The 14,102-nt window shown below is 43.2% G+C and overlaps 1 protein-coding gene across 17 annotated transcripts in view; it reads left to right on the plus strand.

Annotated features, from left to right (window-relative positions):
- The window catches only part of RBFOX1 (RNA binding fox-1 homolog 1), a 2,636,561-nt gene that overhangs the window by 1,049,642 nt on the left and 1,572,817 nt on the right, over nucleotides 1–14,102 (plus strand). The window contains exon 1 of one of the 17 annotated variants that reach the window (XM_039490583.1): nucleotides 10,002–11,002. The exons of the other annotated variants lie outside the window; for them this stretch is intronic. Within the exon in view, the coding sequence (XP_039346517.1) occupies nucleotides 11,000–11,002 (3 nt within the window). The 5' untranslated portion in view covers nucleotides 10,002–10,999. Of the gene's footprint in view, nucleotides 1–10,001; nucleotides 11,003–14,102 lie in introns of those variants that run through there. 17 annotated transcript variants of the gene reach the window in all.

The raw sequence follows: 14,102 nt of genomic DNA on the forward strand, positions 1-14,102 counted from the left end.
TTCAAAAATCTTGGCCTGAATTTTTAAGTGAGGCCTCAGTCTAGAGCCCTTCCTTTTCCATGTATCTGGGTATGGGAAGGAGAATCGAGTAGTGAGGTGATTTTTCTATTTCCCTACTTGCTTGTGCCATGACAGTGCCTCGGCATCTTGTCATAAATTTCAAGATATCAGCTTTCCCTTACTGCTTTCCTCAGGTCATTCCAGACTTGACTTTCACAGTAATGTTTTATTTTAAGGGGTACCTAAGAGTCAATTAAAGTGTAAGAGAGAGAGAGTGTGTGTGTGTGTGAGAGAGAGAGAGAGAAAGAGAGATTCATTTATTACAACGGTTAGTAGAGTATACAGTAATGCATAATTATCTTGAAGATGATTCATGAAGTGTTCACAGCACAAAATTTTTATAACACATCAGCAGCTACCACAAACGCATTTACTTTACTTTACGGTTGCATCTTTCATTGCAAATGGCTTAAATGTTCACTTATCCATTGGTAATGAAATTACAAGCCCTTAAAATAAAGTAAATGCATTTGCAGTGCTTGTGGATGTGTTATAAATGTTATGTGCTGCAAATACATTATGAATTTTTAAGGTGTTGCATATTAATGTATACTGTTCAAACCATTCTTGTAAATACCGGGCCTCTTTATATTTTGACTGCTTGAAAGAAAATGTTACCAATTTTCTCTTGATAAACCTTAATTTTCATTTTATTACTGCATCTGCAGTACTTATTTAGTCACAAATAGCTCTCTTTGACCTTCCCATTCATCTTTCACATACTCTAGATCTATTTTCTTTTTCAACTGCTTGTTGGTTTCTACATTTCAAGTAGCAATTAAAGCTTCTTTTCTTCTACTGTAACAATCACTGCTTATCTATTTGCCTCATAATTTCAGAATCCACCAACAACTAGCTCTGATGACAAAACACCATACACCATATCTAATCATGTTTCATTTTACATGTGTCCCTGGCTCCCTATGCTAAGCATGTGTGTTGATGACTTTATGCTGGAATACAGTAGTGTTAGCTACTGGTGAGCAATTGCCAACCTAATGCCTGTTGTACCTAAGGATTTCTTTAATCACTATGCAGACTGCTGTAAACAACTCCCCCTGAATATTTCTGCATTATCTAGTACAGTTTGAATTAAGTGGTTTGTTGTCTAGATGAGATCGAACCCAGTGACTCCTGGAGTTAAATCTGGATTATAGTGTGCTATATAAATATAAGATAATGGGAAGGACACTTATGTTAATCTACACTAGAAATGAATGTATGAAAATCCATGTTACACTATGTGGAAACTCATCCCATGTGCTACCATCATGGCTGTGAAAGGGCTGGTTAGGGGTTGGGTAGATGGAAGCAACTTGCCTTTCTGAATCCAGCTGCAAAACTGGTTAGAGAGCTGGTAGGAAATTCTACCCAGGAATGCCAGGGCGAACCATCCTCCCAACGGAAGATAGGAATGACACTCCAGAAACAGTACTGACCAAGCTGTTGGCTACTCAGCTGTGCCACAAACCCTTGAAAAGGGGCCTGTGGGGGAGAAGCTGGGCACTGATAGGAGACTGTGTGATGTGATCAGCTGAAGGTTGCTTGCTACTTGCTTTGGAGGCACACAGCAGGTCCAAACACAGCCTAATCTCAGAGCTGGGAGACAAGCAAGTCAGAAGCATGACCATAAGTAGGTCCAAGTGCACCAGAGCAGGTAAGAAGCCAGGCTGAAAGCAGACCAACCAGTCAGACCAGGGAGGGCCAAGATAAGCCCTTATCACAGCAGCTTCAGAAACAAAAGGGGTAGGGCTACATAGGAAGCGGGGGGATAATTGAACATACACTTAAATAACAGTGAAGCCAAGACAATTGTGGGGTCATCACATAATTTCCTTTGAGATTACCCCACAACACAGTTTGTTCAATTACCCTCCTTTAAAGGTAATTCTATATGAGTGAGAAAAAAAAGTGAGGTTGGGTATCTTTTCTTTTCATTGAGGCTTCATTGTGTTGAAACTACAATCTTTAAACTAAGCAATGATGAAATGAGCTTTCCCACACTTGATGGGTTATTTTTTAGCTCTGAAGTCATGCTAATGACATTGGATGAAGCCATAACAGTGGTATAGGTGGGGAAAATGTTTGATAGTAATGAAAGGGAGAACAGAGAGACAAATTTTCTGGAATGTATTTTTTTTTCTTTTTCTCCTCACTCCCATTCTAAATAGACACAACCCTTTAGTACTTATAAAAGCTTTGAATATGAGAACCTATGAAGTTCTTGACAGGTTTTGGCTTTTCCTACATCTAGGTGAAACAAAGCACATGTGTAAGAGTTATCAGCTGTGAAACCAATGTAATAGTTCCCAAACTACCAAAGCCCTAAGGCAGTTCATATTCCATGGTAATGCTTAAGGTTTATATTTTTCTCTCAGTATGTGCAATTCCTATTAAGCCCATGGCAGGTATGCTTGTATATTAAGAGGATGAAAGACCCATAATTTTCTCAGTCTTCTACTTCCTAAACCTTTCATTATTATGAGTCCAGTACATAGTGGACAGGTATCCATTTCAGAAATCATAACTGGTACCAGCTAGTCTAGCTGTCTCAGTTAGAGAGGCTGAGAATCAAATGGATAGGTAGAATTAATCATTCTTTCATCCCCCCACCCCAGGAGGTTAATCAGGAAAATGGCTAAGGCACATGTACTCAGGACTAGACCCTGCAGAGACTTAATGAACATGCTTAGCTTTACGCATGGGACTACCAATGCAATTCTGCTGTAGAAAGTAGAGGGCAAGATTTTGGGGACTGCTCACAAGGGATCCAAACTACATGTGGTGAATTGAAGGCATTAATGGGACAACTCACCGTATGTAAACTTAAGCACCTACACTGTCTAAAGTTAAGGACATTCATAAGTCTTTGCAGGATTGCAGTCTTAGGTTGCGATATCTTCAGGACATGGTCTGTCTTTGTGTTATATATTTTTACAGTTTCTAACATGATGTATTGGGGCCTTTAAGCACTACTGCAATACAATTAATAATGTTATTGTGGCAGGGAGTTTGCCCTGCTGATACGCATGTATCTCAGTGATAGAATACTTCTTCCTACAGGGCTTATAACCAGGCACCTTTCATGGGCTCTAAGTTCAGCTAAAGAGCCAAATCCTGAATCAGCAGAACTGATGCAGTGCTATCATGGAAAGCAGGAGGCAGGGTTTGCAGCATGCACAGTTCCTTATAGTTCAGCAGGTATGCTGGGTTGGCAGCTAGATGAAGGAGGTGCAGGCCATTCGTCTCCACAGACGTGAAGGAGCGTATCACAGGGAAAAGTTACCCCTGTGCAGAGGGCAGCATAAAGCCTATGCACCACTTAATCACTAACTTGATCATGAGTTACATGGGGAAGAGATTTCTGATAATAGACAGTCCTTTAAACCAGCAGAAAAAAGCCATCAGGAGATGGAGTGGTTGGAAACTGGATCGAGTCAAATTCAGACTAGGCATAAGGTGCAAATTTTAAAAATTGAGAGTAATAGACCATTGAAACAACTTACCAAGGGACATGGTCGATTCTCCATCACTTTAGGTCGACAGTACAGGACTGTATATCTTTCTAATAGACATGCTATTGCTCAAACAAAAGAAACTACTGAATGAGCTTCTTTGGTTTGTGGTCAGGAGGTCAAGCTTTAAAATCTATGAATCCTAAACTCTCAGAATAAGATGCAAAAGTATCACAGTAGGCCCTGTTGTCACTCCCAACAGCCTGTAGGAAAGGATTCTTTTCTTTCCAGCATCTCAGGGTATGCCTATACAGCCTGCAATGGTAGGCCTCCCAGCCCAGGTCAAAGAGTCTTGGGTAGCACAGCTTGCACTAGTGCTCTAAAAATAGCTGTGTAAGACAGCACTTTGAAGTTGTGGCTTGGGCTGGAGCTCTGGCTCTGAAGCCTAGAGAAGGAGGTGGTCTTTAAAACCAAGCTCTTAATAAGGAATAGGCTGAGTTATTTTTATATTGATTCTGATACAACCTTGCATTGCAGGAAATGTCTCATCTACTCAGATTAAACATGAACTCGTAAATTTGTTTAGAGCAGTTTACCCAAAACTGTGGTAAGAAACATATTGCAGCACCAGACTCAAACATACATTACTGTGATTTTTTGAGAGACAAGGTAGGTGAGGTGACATCTTTTATTGGACCAACTTATATTGCTGTAAGATGCATGTTTTTGAGCTACAGCAAGCTCTTCTTCAAGTCATCCACCTTGTCTCTCTACCATGGCTACAATAGCACTGCAAACAACCATGTGAGTTTTTGAGGAGTTTAACATCAGTAAGAGAAAATACAGTAACTCCATACTTAATGTTGTAGTTATGTTCCTGAAAAATGTGACTATAAGGGAAATGATGTTAAGCAAATCCAACTTTCCCGTAAGAATTAATGTATATGAGGGGGTTAGGTTCCAGGGAAATTTGTTTCACCAGACAAAAGACTATATACACACATAGGATAAGTTTTAAACAAATAATTTAATACTGGTACACAGTGATGATGATTGTGAAGCTTGGTTGAGGTGGAGGAGTCAGAGGGTGGGATATTTCCCTTACTGCTAAATGATTAACTAGCAATTGGCTGAGTCCTCAAGGGTTAACTCTCTCTCTACACAAAGCACTAGGAATGGAGGGAGATATGCACATTTCCCTTAAGTAAACTGCCTTGTTAATTAGATCAGCTTGCTGAGATGCAGCTGCTGCAAGCCCCCTCCCTCCTGAGTCCTGGTCTGTCCCCCCTGCTCTATGGAAGATGGGGTAAGTGGGGTGCAAGAGCAGGGGGACACCCTGACATTAGCCCCCCCTTCCTTCCCTCCCCCACCCACAGCAAGCAGGAGTCTCGGGGAGCAGCTCCAAGGCAGAGGACAGGAGCAGTACATGGCAGTGAGGGCATGGACACAGCTGAACTGCAGACAGCTGCTGCACAGGGAACTTAGGGGAACAGGGACAGGGCCGGTGCAACCACTTAGGCAATAGTGGTTGAGGGCACCTAAAAGCCCACTCAGGCGAGGAGGTGGAGTGGAGGTGAGTGGGGGTGGGCGGGGAGGGCCGCCCACAGTAACGGGGTGGGGGGGGCGCGCACAGGAGAACCGCTCTCCGCCCCAGATCACCTCCACTCTGCCTCCTCTGCTGAGCACACAGCCCCCGCTCTAAGTCTCCTCCAATCGGCACGGCAAGCCTGGGAGGGGAGGAGAATTAGAGCGATGCCGGCGTGCTCAGCGGAGGAGGCGGAGCCAAAGTGAGCTGGGGTGGGCTCCCCAGGCGGGGTTAGCTGCCGCGGGGGGGGACGAGTCTCTCCAGGCGGGGTTAGCTGCCGTGGCGGGGGCTTCCTGGGCGGGGTTAGCTGCTGAGGGGGGGTAGCTGCTGCAGGGAGGGTTCCCGGGTGGGGGGGGACGGTGGGCTCCCTGGGTGGGGGGCTGGGTTAGCTGCCGTGTGGGGGGACTCCTCGGGTGTGGGGAGCATGATTAGCTACCGTGGGGGATGGGGTTAGCTGGGTGTGGGGGTGGTGCAAAGTGGAAGTTTCTCCTAGGACGCAAAACTTCCTTGCACCGGTCCTGAGCCGGAAGCTGATAGGGGGCTACCGGTCCACTCTGGTTCCAAGCCCCCACCAGCTAGCTGCTCTTCCTGCAAGCAGTAGACAAAGCAAGTGGCTGCCAAACGATGTTAGAAGGGAGCATTACACAACTTCAAATGAGCATGTTCCCTAATTGACCAGCAACGTAACAACGAAACAACGTTAACTGGGACGACTTTAAGTGAGGAGTTACTGTATATCACAAGTATTATGGATTTACTTTTAGTTTAAAATTATTGCATACATTTAACTTTTGTTACCAATAACATTTTGAAAATGCTTTTGGATTTGGAGATAAAGCATGAGTGTACTTTATTGGGAGGAAAAATGTGACAGACTGTGACAAAATTCTTAAAATTGGCTTTTATTCAGAAAGGGGGGCTGTAAAAGGACTGAGATATAATGCCTGTCTGAAAGTTTGTTCAAAACATTGCATTTCAGCAGAATGTCTCATTATCTACCATTTATTTGTTCTCTTGTTATTGATAATTTGCTTTTAAATTGAAAATGCCTGCTTTATAAACCATTTAATCTCCCTGCATGAGTAGACAATTACATTTAAATTCTGTGGTTTTCCCTTTGTAAACAGTTACTGTGGAAATGACTAAGATGTTAGTAACCCAGATTTATGACTTCATTGTATTATCACTTAAGGATAAAACTACCATCATTATTATTTATAGAATGCTTTGAACATACTTTGTGCTTTACAAACGCTTATAAATGCCAAGGACTCTGCCCTGAAGACGTTACTGTGTAACTCAGACACTGAAGATAATGTGTGGATATATCATACATGGAAGGGTCAGTGTGGTTCAGTTACAGAAGCACTGGAACTGGAATCAGGACACCTGTTTAGGAGGCTCACTACCATGGGCTATCTAGGCATACCTTGAGAGGCTTGAGAGAAAAGAATCCTTTCCCACACGCTGTTGTGGACAACAAGGTCCTCTTTGATACTTTCTGCATCTCATTTTGAGGGCTTGGCATTCATAGATTTTAAGGCCTGATCTCTTGACCACAGGCCAGGGAACTTCATCCAATAATTTCTGCATCAAGCATTATTCTCCGCTCTGCCACTAGTCTGTTGTGTGATGCCAGGCAAGTCACTTCTTCTGTGTGTGCCTCTTGATTCCCTGCCCAGGCTTTGTCTTGTGTTTAAGACAGGGATTGTCTCTTCTACAGCACCTGGAGCCCTGATCTCAGTTGGGGCCTCCAGGTGCTACTGTAATACACAATTAATAACAACACTGAAAGACTTAACAAATGGATTGAACAATATTGATATGCATGAAGTGCAAGGATGTTCTATGAAGGAAGGGGCTATATGAAAGGGGGCACGGAGATCAGAATGAATGAAAACACTTTTTCTTTAAAATAATTAGCATTCATATAAAACACAAATGTATTATTATTGTAGGACTTCTGAAAGAAAAACTCTGCCATAGTTGATGACTATGCAGGCAGCCCTGACCCTGCAAACACTTAGGTGCATGCTTAACTTTAAACACAAGTAGTTCAGTTGGTCTCAGTGGGACTACTCACACTTAAAGCCTGTGCCAAAGTGTTTGTAGGACTGAGGCCTTAAACTTTCTGGTTTGTGAGTTCTGCTGTATTTGTACAATAGTGATATGAGTAATCTTGTTAAATGAAATGTATTATGATAACTTACAAAATAACTTAGCTTCTTTTATGGCCTCCATAACTATAATATCTGAGTGCCTCACAATAATTTTATTGTATTTATGCTTACAACACGCCTGTGAGGTAGGGAAGTACTGTTTTCCCCAATTTACAGATGTATTACTGAGGCCGGGAGAGACAAAGACCTAGATCCTCAAATATATTTAGGTACCTAACTCTCATTGAAACCAGTCTTGAAATCAATGGGAGTTATGCACTTAAATAGCTGTAAGGATCTGAGCCTATGTGACTTGCCCAGAACACATACAGGATATCTGTGGCAGAGTAGAGAACTGAACCCAAGCATCAGCCTAGCATCCTAACCATTGGACCATCCTTTATTACTAATTATTATTCATTATTGGTATTACTATAGTGTCAGGAGCCCTAGTGATGGAGCTAGCCACTGTACCAAGCAACAAAAAGACAGCTCCTCTCCCAGAAAGTTTACAGTGTAAGTAGAAGTAAAGAAATGACAGGTGTATACAGACAGATAGGGGGAGAACAAAGAAATGAGACAATATTGGCCAGCAGGATAGTTTATTATACAGAACCTAAAGCTACTGACGCTGAAGTCAAGAGCAAAACTCTAATTTCACTTCCATGGAAGCAGGATTAGCCCCATAGAACCCAATGACAAAACTCTGAAAACTTCAGTGGGACCAAGAATTTAGCTCATATTGCACGAGCATTTCTCATCAAATGGTAGTGTTGTGTGCTGACATTTAGCTTGCAGTACCTATTTCAGTTCTGTCTTAGCATAAATACTGAGGTACTTGAAGATATTCGTCCATAACAAAACCCCATCAGAAGAATCAGTAATAGTTGATAAGAAGGGATGTGCAGAGGTAATATGGAAAATTAGTTACATTTAAGAACCCCCCTATGAAAAGAAAAACTGGTGGAGCACAAAAGAAACGCTACTGTTATATTTACATGTATACTAAAGCTTATTTGGACATCACCTTCCTTTTCCTCATGACCATACTTAATATATATTTGTTAATGTCTTGTACTGTCCAGTCATAACTCTGGATTACCACTGTAAAATATTTTTGCAGCACTTTAAAAAACAAACACTCTTTTGCACCCATTAGATTCAGTATTTTGACTTTAGTGTGAGTTTTGCAGGAGCCTCATAGTCCTGATCTGCAACTGGATGCACCTGAAATCAATAAGGCTCTGCACAAGGCTCTGCACAAGTGCTGGGATTTGCCTGCATAGATCAAGTTACAAGGTCAGGCCATACATTTTTAGAGAGCATATTTTAGTTATTTGGTAATATACACTCTGATCCTGAAAATGCACAGTTGAATAACTTTACAGATGTAAGTAGTCCCATTGTGTTAAAAAATGAGCCTTCAGATCATTAATTTGCCCCTGCTGCATGTCTGACAGAAATAAATTAATTATTTCACACCTAGGAAATTGGATAAAATGCCTCAATTCTGCCAGCAGTTGTGCACTTGAATAAATGTAGACCCATGACTAGTTCCATTGAGTTCAGTGTTTACAGGATCAGACCTATAATTTGGGGCCTAAAGTAGCAGAAGGAACAGGTTATGTGCTGAATTGTTTACTAAGGCTCCAATCCTGCTAATAATTAGGCATGTGTTTAACTTCACCTATATGAGCAATCCCACTACAATCAATAGGACTACTTTACAGGGATAAACTTGGATATATGCCTTAATAATTGCAGTATTGGATCACAAGTATTTACTTTTGACTTACTAGTGTAAGTGCTCAAAGTTCCCAGTAATACTTTGCTGCTAGCTAATTTAAAAAAAAAGTCTTAGTTCTACTCCTGTTTCTGCACCGATACAAAATATATAGAGAGAGAGTATTCATATATATTTTAGCTGATGTGGTTTTAAATGATTCAAATGATTTTATTTTTTTTAATTAGATCATGTGCACCTTCAAAATTTTAACTTTTTCATTTTAATCTATATATTAAATAAAATTTGAATTGTCATCATTATATAAATCATCCACAACCTCTCATAGGTGCCTATTATTAAACCATAATAACACTAATTTGCTAGAATCACACAGTGTGCAACACACAAACATTGGATAATTATACCAATTAAAACAACCTATTAAAACTGATAAATCACTATTTTTGACAGGTCCTGATGTTGTTTATTTGTCAAACTTTCTCGGAACTAGCTGCTGTCAGACCTGTTTAACAATAATTCATGGAGCCGGGGATGCTGCAATACCTCTTCTCATTAGTTCAGCATTAGAATTCCTCTAAGATTTGTTTTCCGAGGAAGGAAAATAGGCAAAAATCTCTCAGTATTGCCAAAGGCATCATTTTAATCAGCAACTTCCTAACTGTCACTTAAGTATTATTATTTGTCAGACAGGCAGCAGTTTTAAACCCTGCCTAGTTTTGCCATGGGAGCCCCGTTTTTAGGTTGGCTTTTTAATCGAGCCCGCTTGTGACAACCCTTTGCAGGAAAAGTTGTAACCATCTCTCTAGTGTAATAAGCCAGCAGCTGTGCCATCTCCTAGGCTAGTATCCATTTTACACTCGCTCCCTCCCTCTCCCCAAATGGTTTCTCTGCGTGATGGCAAGTAATGTGCTTCTGAAGAGAGTGGAGTGTCCCTGCCCCCCACACCCCAGAGCCCCTGGTCCCTGCGGGGCTAGTAGAGGGTCCCTCCATGGCTAAGCAGAGAGAGCCAGAGCAGAGCGCTGGGCGCCTGCATGCACCTGCCAATCCCGAGGTGCAGGCGTAACGGCGCGTGGAGGAGGGTGGGGTGCTGGGCAGGGAGACCCGCTCGCCCCCTCCTAGCGCCGGCCGCTTTGCTCTTGTTCGCCAGGGCTCGGCTCGCGCCGCCGCCTGCTTCGCCCACCCCCGCGGCGGGCTTGAAGGTCACCCCGCTCCCTCTCCGGAGCCACTTTGCAGCGCTGGCTGGGGAGCAGCCGCGCCTCCCCCTGCTGCCTTGAGGCGAACCCGGCAACCCAAAGTCACCTGGTTCGAGTGGCTCCCGGGAAATCCCCCGACGCGGGGCTCGCCAGCTGGGGAGTGGGGTTCTCTGTAAGCTCTCCACGCTCCTACGCAGGAGGGAGAGGTTCCTCTACGAGCTCCAGGCTCCTGCATGAGGGAACCTCCTTGCACGCTCGAGGCTCACCTAGCGGGGACCCTCGCCGCGAGCTGCGCCAGGCTCCTGTTGCGAGCGCCAGCCTCATCTCCAGGGATGGCTCGGCCAGCCTGAGGCGCGCGCTGGGGAGCTCGCCGCCAGCTGCAGGCTTCGCCTGCGAGCTCCCGGCTAGGGGACCGCGGCGCAAGGTGCTCTCTCGACTGCCCTTGCAAGCTCCTCCTCACCACCAGCTGCCCCGGACTCTCCTCGCCAGGGATTTCTCTGCCAGCGTGAGGCTCGCACCCTGGACGGGCGCTTTGCCCGCTCGCGTTTGGCTGCAGCCTAAGTGACACTTGTGAGGGAGGAGGCGGACGGCAGCGGGGACTCAGGATGCCCTGGTGAAGGCGGGAGAGAGCCGCCGCGTCCTTCCTGCGGGGAAGGGGCTCCGGGGGCCGGCAAGCGTCCCCAGCTGCCCCTGGGCTTTCTCTACGCTGCCCGTGCCCAGGGGGTGCGAACTCTTTGCCTCTGAGACGCTGCTGGACGGAGCGGGCGAGACACAGTCCCTTTAGCCTCCTTCTTCTCTTTATGGTGAGTTGAGCCTTTGGTTTGGGGGAGGGCGGTAGGGCGAAGCCTCCAGCCCCTGCTGCGCTGGGAAGCCCCCCGAGAGCTGTTTTGCTTTGCTGCGGGGGTGGGGTGGGAAATTGCTAAAGGAGGCCCCTGCGTTTTTAATCTGAGGCCATTCTCTCAAAGTGGCACTTCAGGGCAGGACCTTGTGGAGAATGTATGGCTGGAGTCCCCTCCAGGTGCTCCCGCTCTGCCTTCGAAAGCCAAGTGCTGCAACAAATGGAAGGGATATGTTTGCTCTGAAGTGTATGCTAAGTCAAACGCCAGTTTCCCTTCTTCTCCGTGCCCCACTCATGCATCCCATTGGCAATGAGATCATGCTAGTATCTCCATTGCTGCTGGGGGGGTCTATGTTGTGCCTGTTTGACAGTGTATGTGCTGGTAAGTATTTGGTGCAGAAAAGTTACTGAAACATGGTTCAGGTAACAAGTTCCGAAGTGTTTTTCATAGGCAGGTGTGTTCAAAGGAGAGGGAGGCAGATACATGCCCAGGCTGGGGACCTGGATTGAGTGAAACAGGGATCATGCCAATGAGATAAATGTATATGTGGAGGAAACTAAGGGAGTTAAGTGTGGGATGAGAAGGAGAGCAAAGCACATCACTGAATGACATCATGCACTTTGCTTTATTTTATTTTAAAATCTATTATCACAGAGTATAATTCTAAATGCATGGTAATGTTTACTTAGCTTCTAGCTGTAGTTGCAGGGGAGCTGAACAAAAGTGTGACTACAGCTAGCTTTTCTTATGAAAAATATCAGACCATATTACAGTGAAGGGAAGCTTTGGGCACTGAACCTCTGACAGTTCAAAAAATGCAAAAATCCTCAAATCTGCTTTGGAATGAATTACTGATTTAAAATCTGATTCTTCCAAATATTCAAATTTGTGAAGTGCAAAAGACTTTGTGAAAGTCTGCAACTTGTCATTTAACTGGTCCAGTTTATGAATATAGCAAAGTATGTCTTTAGAATCTTATTAAGAAGCAGTAATTTAGTGATGACTAATGTAAACTGTAACAAAAACTCTGCTCATTCAAGGTAAATTGAGTTATAAAATGTAATAGACATAGAGGACTGAGAACTGAAGACTTTTCTTTTTAAATCTGGCCCTGGTGTACAGCTACAGGAATGGAAGATATTGAATGTTATTTACATTATTTAGGTGTAACAAAGGGTAAACAATTTTTGTACTGTATTTAAAAGCAAGAACAAGATTTGTTGCTTTGGTAATAAAGACTGATAATACGGGTGTATGGCTGGAAAGAGTTTTAAAGCACATGCTTCCTAAATCTATTATCCCATAATAATTAACTCACAGCCTAAAGTGAAGATGCTCTTGTTTTCATAAAATACATATGATTTTGCAGGTTTGGAAATATGGTCCATTAAGGAGCTGTGAAAGTGTATTGCAAAGGTTAGGTAGAAACAAAGTGAAGGGCATTTTCCGTGTATGCCAACTCTTCTCATAAGACACTGAATTTAACTTTAGCAAAGTGTATTAGATCACAGAAGAGAGCCCTTTAATTAGAACTATGGCGAACAAATTAGGACAGCTCAAATTATGGTATTCCTAAATTTATTTAGTATTTCTCTTTACTTGGATGATTTGAAGTACTGATTTCTTGGGATATTTAGTGTTTCTAATTACAGTCCCAGTCATATGTCCAGCTGAAGACAGTGTCTTGTACAGGCTTCAAAGGCTGGCTAAACAAGTTTCCTTTAAAATTTATTTATTATGCTAAATACATCTGACAAGAGATTTTGGCATTTTCTGAAATGAGGACTGTATTTATGCAACTTGCATTCCTTTTTAAGCTAAAATATAACTTGTTAGCAACAATACAGCTGACAAGTTCTGTGGTCAAATTCACAATATGTTGATAATTTTGATAATGCTTGTAACCATGGCACTTGTGGTCACTGGGTAATAAGGACATTTTTGTTTTCAGAAGCAGGTATCCTTAAGTACCAGAAATACTTGCAGAAGTCAGGTGTCACTGAGCAGACTGAATTCACTAATTCTTGGATTCATAAAATATGTACTTTTAGCAAAGAGTACAAATGTAGAAATACAGGGATAGATCCTCAGCTGGTGTAAATGGTTATAGCTCCAGTAAAGGACCTATGATAATTCACAGCAGCTGAGGAGCTGCTGCACCACAGTATGTATATTTAATTTTATCTTGACATGCACTAACTCAAACTGGAAAGTGGTGAGGTTACCTCCTGGGGAAAGCACTAAAGCAGTGGCTGCTGAAGTTGTTTTGGAGATCCTCATGTCTCCATGCATCATGGCCCAATACAGCGGCCACTTCTAACCTGTGCCCTCTCCATTCCCCTCTCTCCTCTGTCCTTTTCTTTTTTCTCTATCCCATTAACCCACTTGTTTCTTGCCCGTCTTTCGTCCCTTTTTCCCACAGACTTTTACCCTTCCCTTCCCTTACTGGCCCTCTTGTCTCTCCTTCAGCCTCATAAGGATTCCCCATTTCCTATCAGAACCCACAGCTGTTGCCATTGCTGCCAGCCACATCTTTTTTTGTCCCTTCCCCAGCTACCCAGTACACAGCACTGCTACCAGAAGCAGCAGGCAGTGCTACAGTGAGTATTGCTTTGTAATACCACTTGGGGAGAAGAGGCTAGGAGCTTCACACTTCAAAGGTCTTTCTGTGCCTACTTCTCCCATGGGGGAGTTTAGTTGCCTTCCCCAGATTAGGAACACTGCACTAAAGGGATTTGGTGCACACATTTGTAATGTAAACCATTTCCTTTGTACATACTGGGTGTAGCTTTCTTTAAGCATAAATCTGTGTCTACTGTGTTGTACTTTAATGTGGTAGAAAAGGTGAATATCAATTTACAAGTATCCTTTTTTCATTTAAAACAAACAACCTGTTAAATAAACCAAGAAGATAAAAAAGAATCTGCTCGGTTCAATTGATCACCAGAGAAGTTCATACACCATCTTGAGAAGGTTTATTGCTAAAGCCTTTTCTTCAGATTAGCTTTAGAGGAAGCCTGGGATTTCCACAATTTAAATCTGGTGTTGGTAGATATGTTAAGGT

Source organism: Mauremys reevesii, linkage group 10 (assembly GCF_016161935.1).
Source record: "Mauremys reevesii isolate NIE-2019 linkage group 10, ASM1616193v1, whole genome shotgun sequence".
NCBI lineage: Eukaryota > Metazoa > Chordata > Testudines > Geoemydidae > Mauremys > Mauremys reevesii.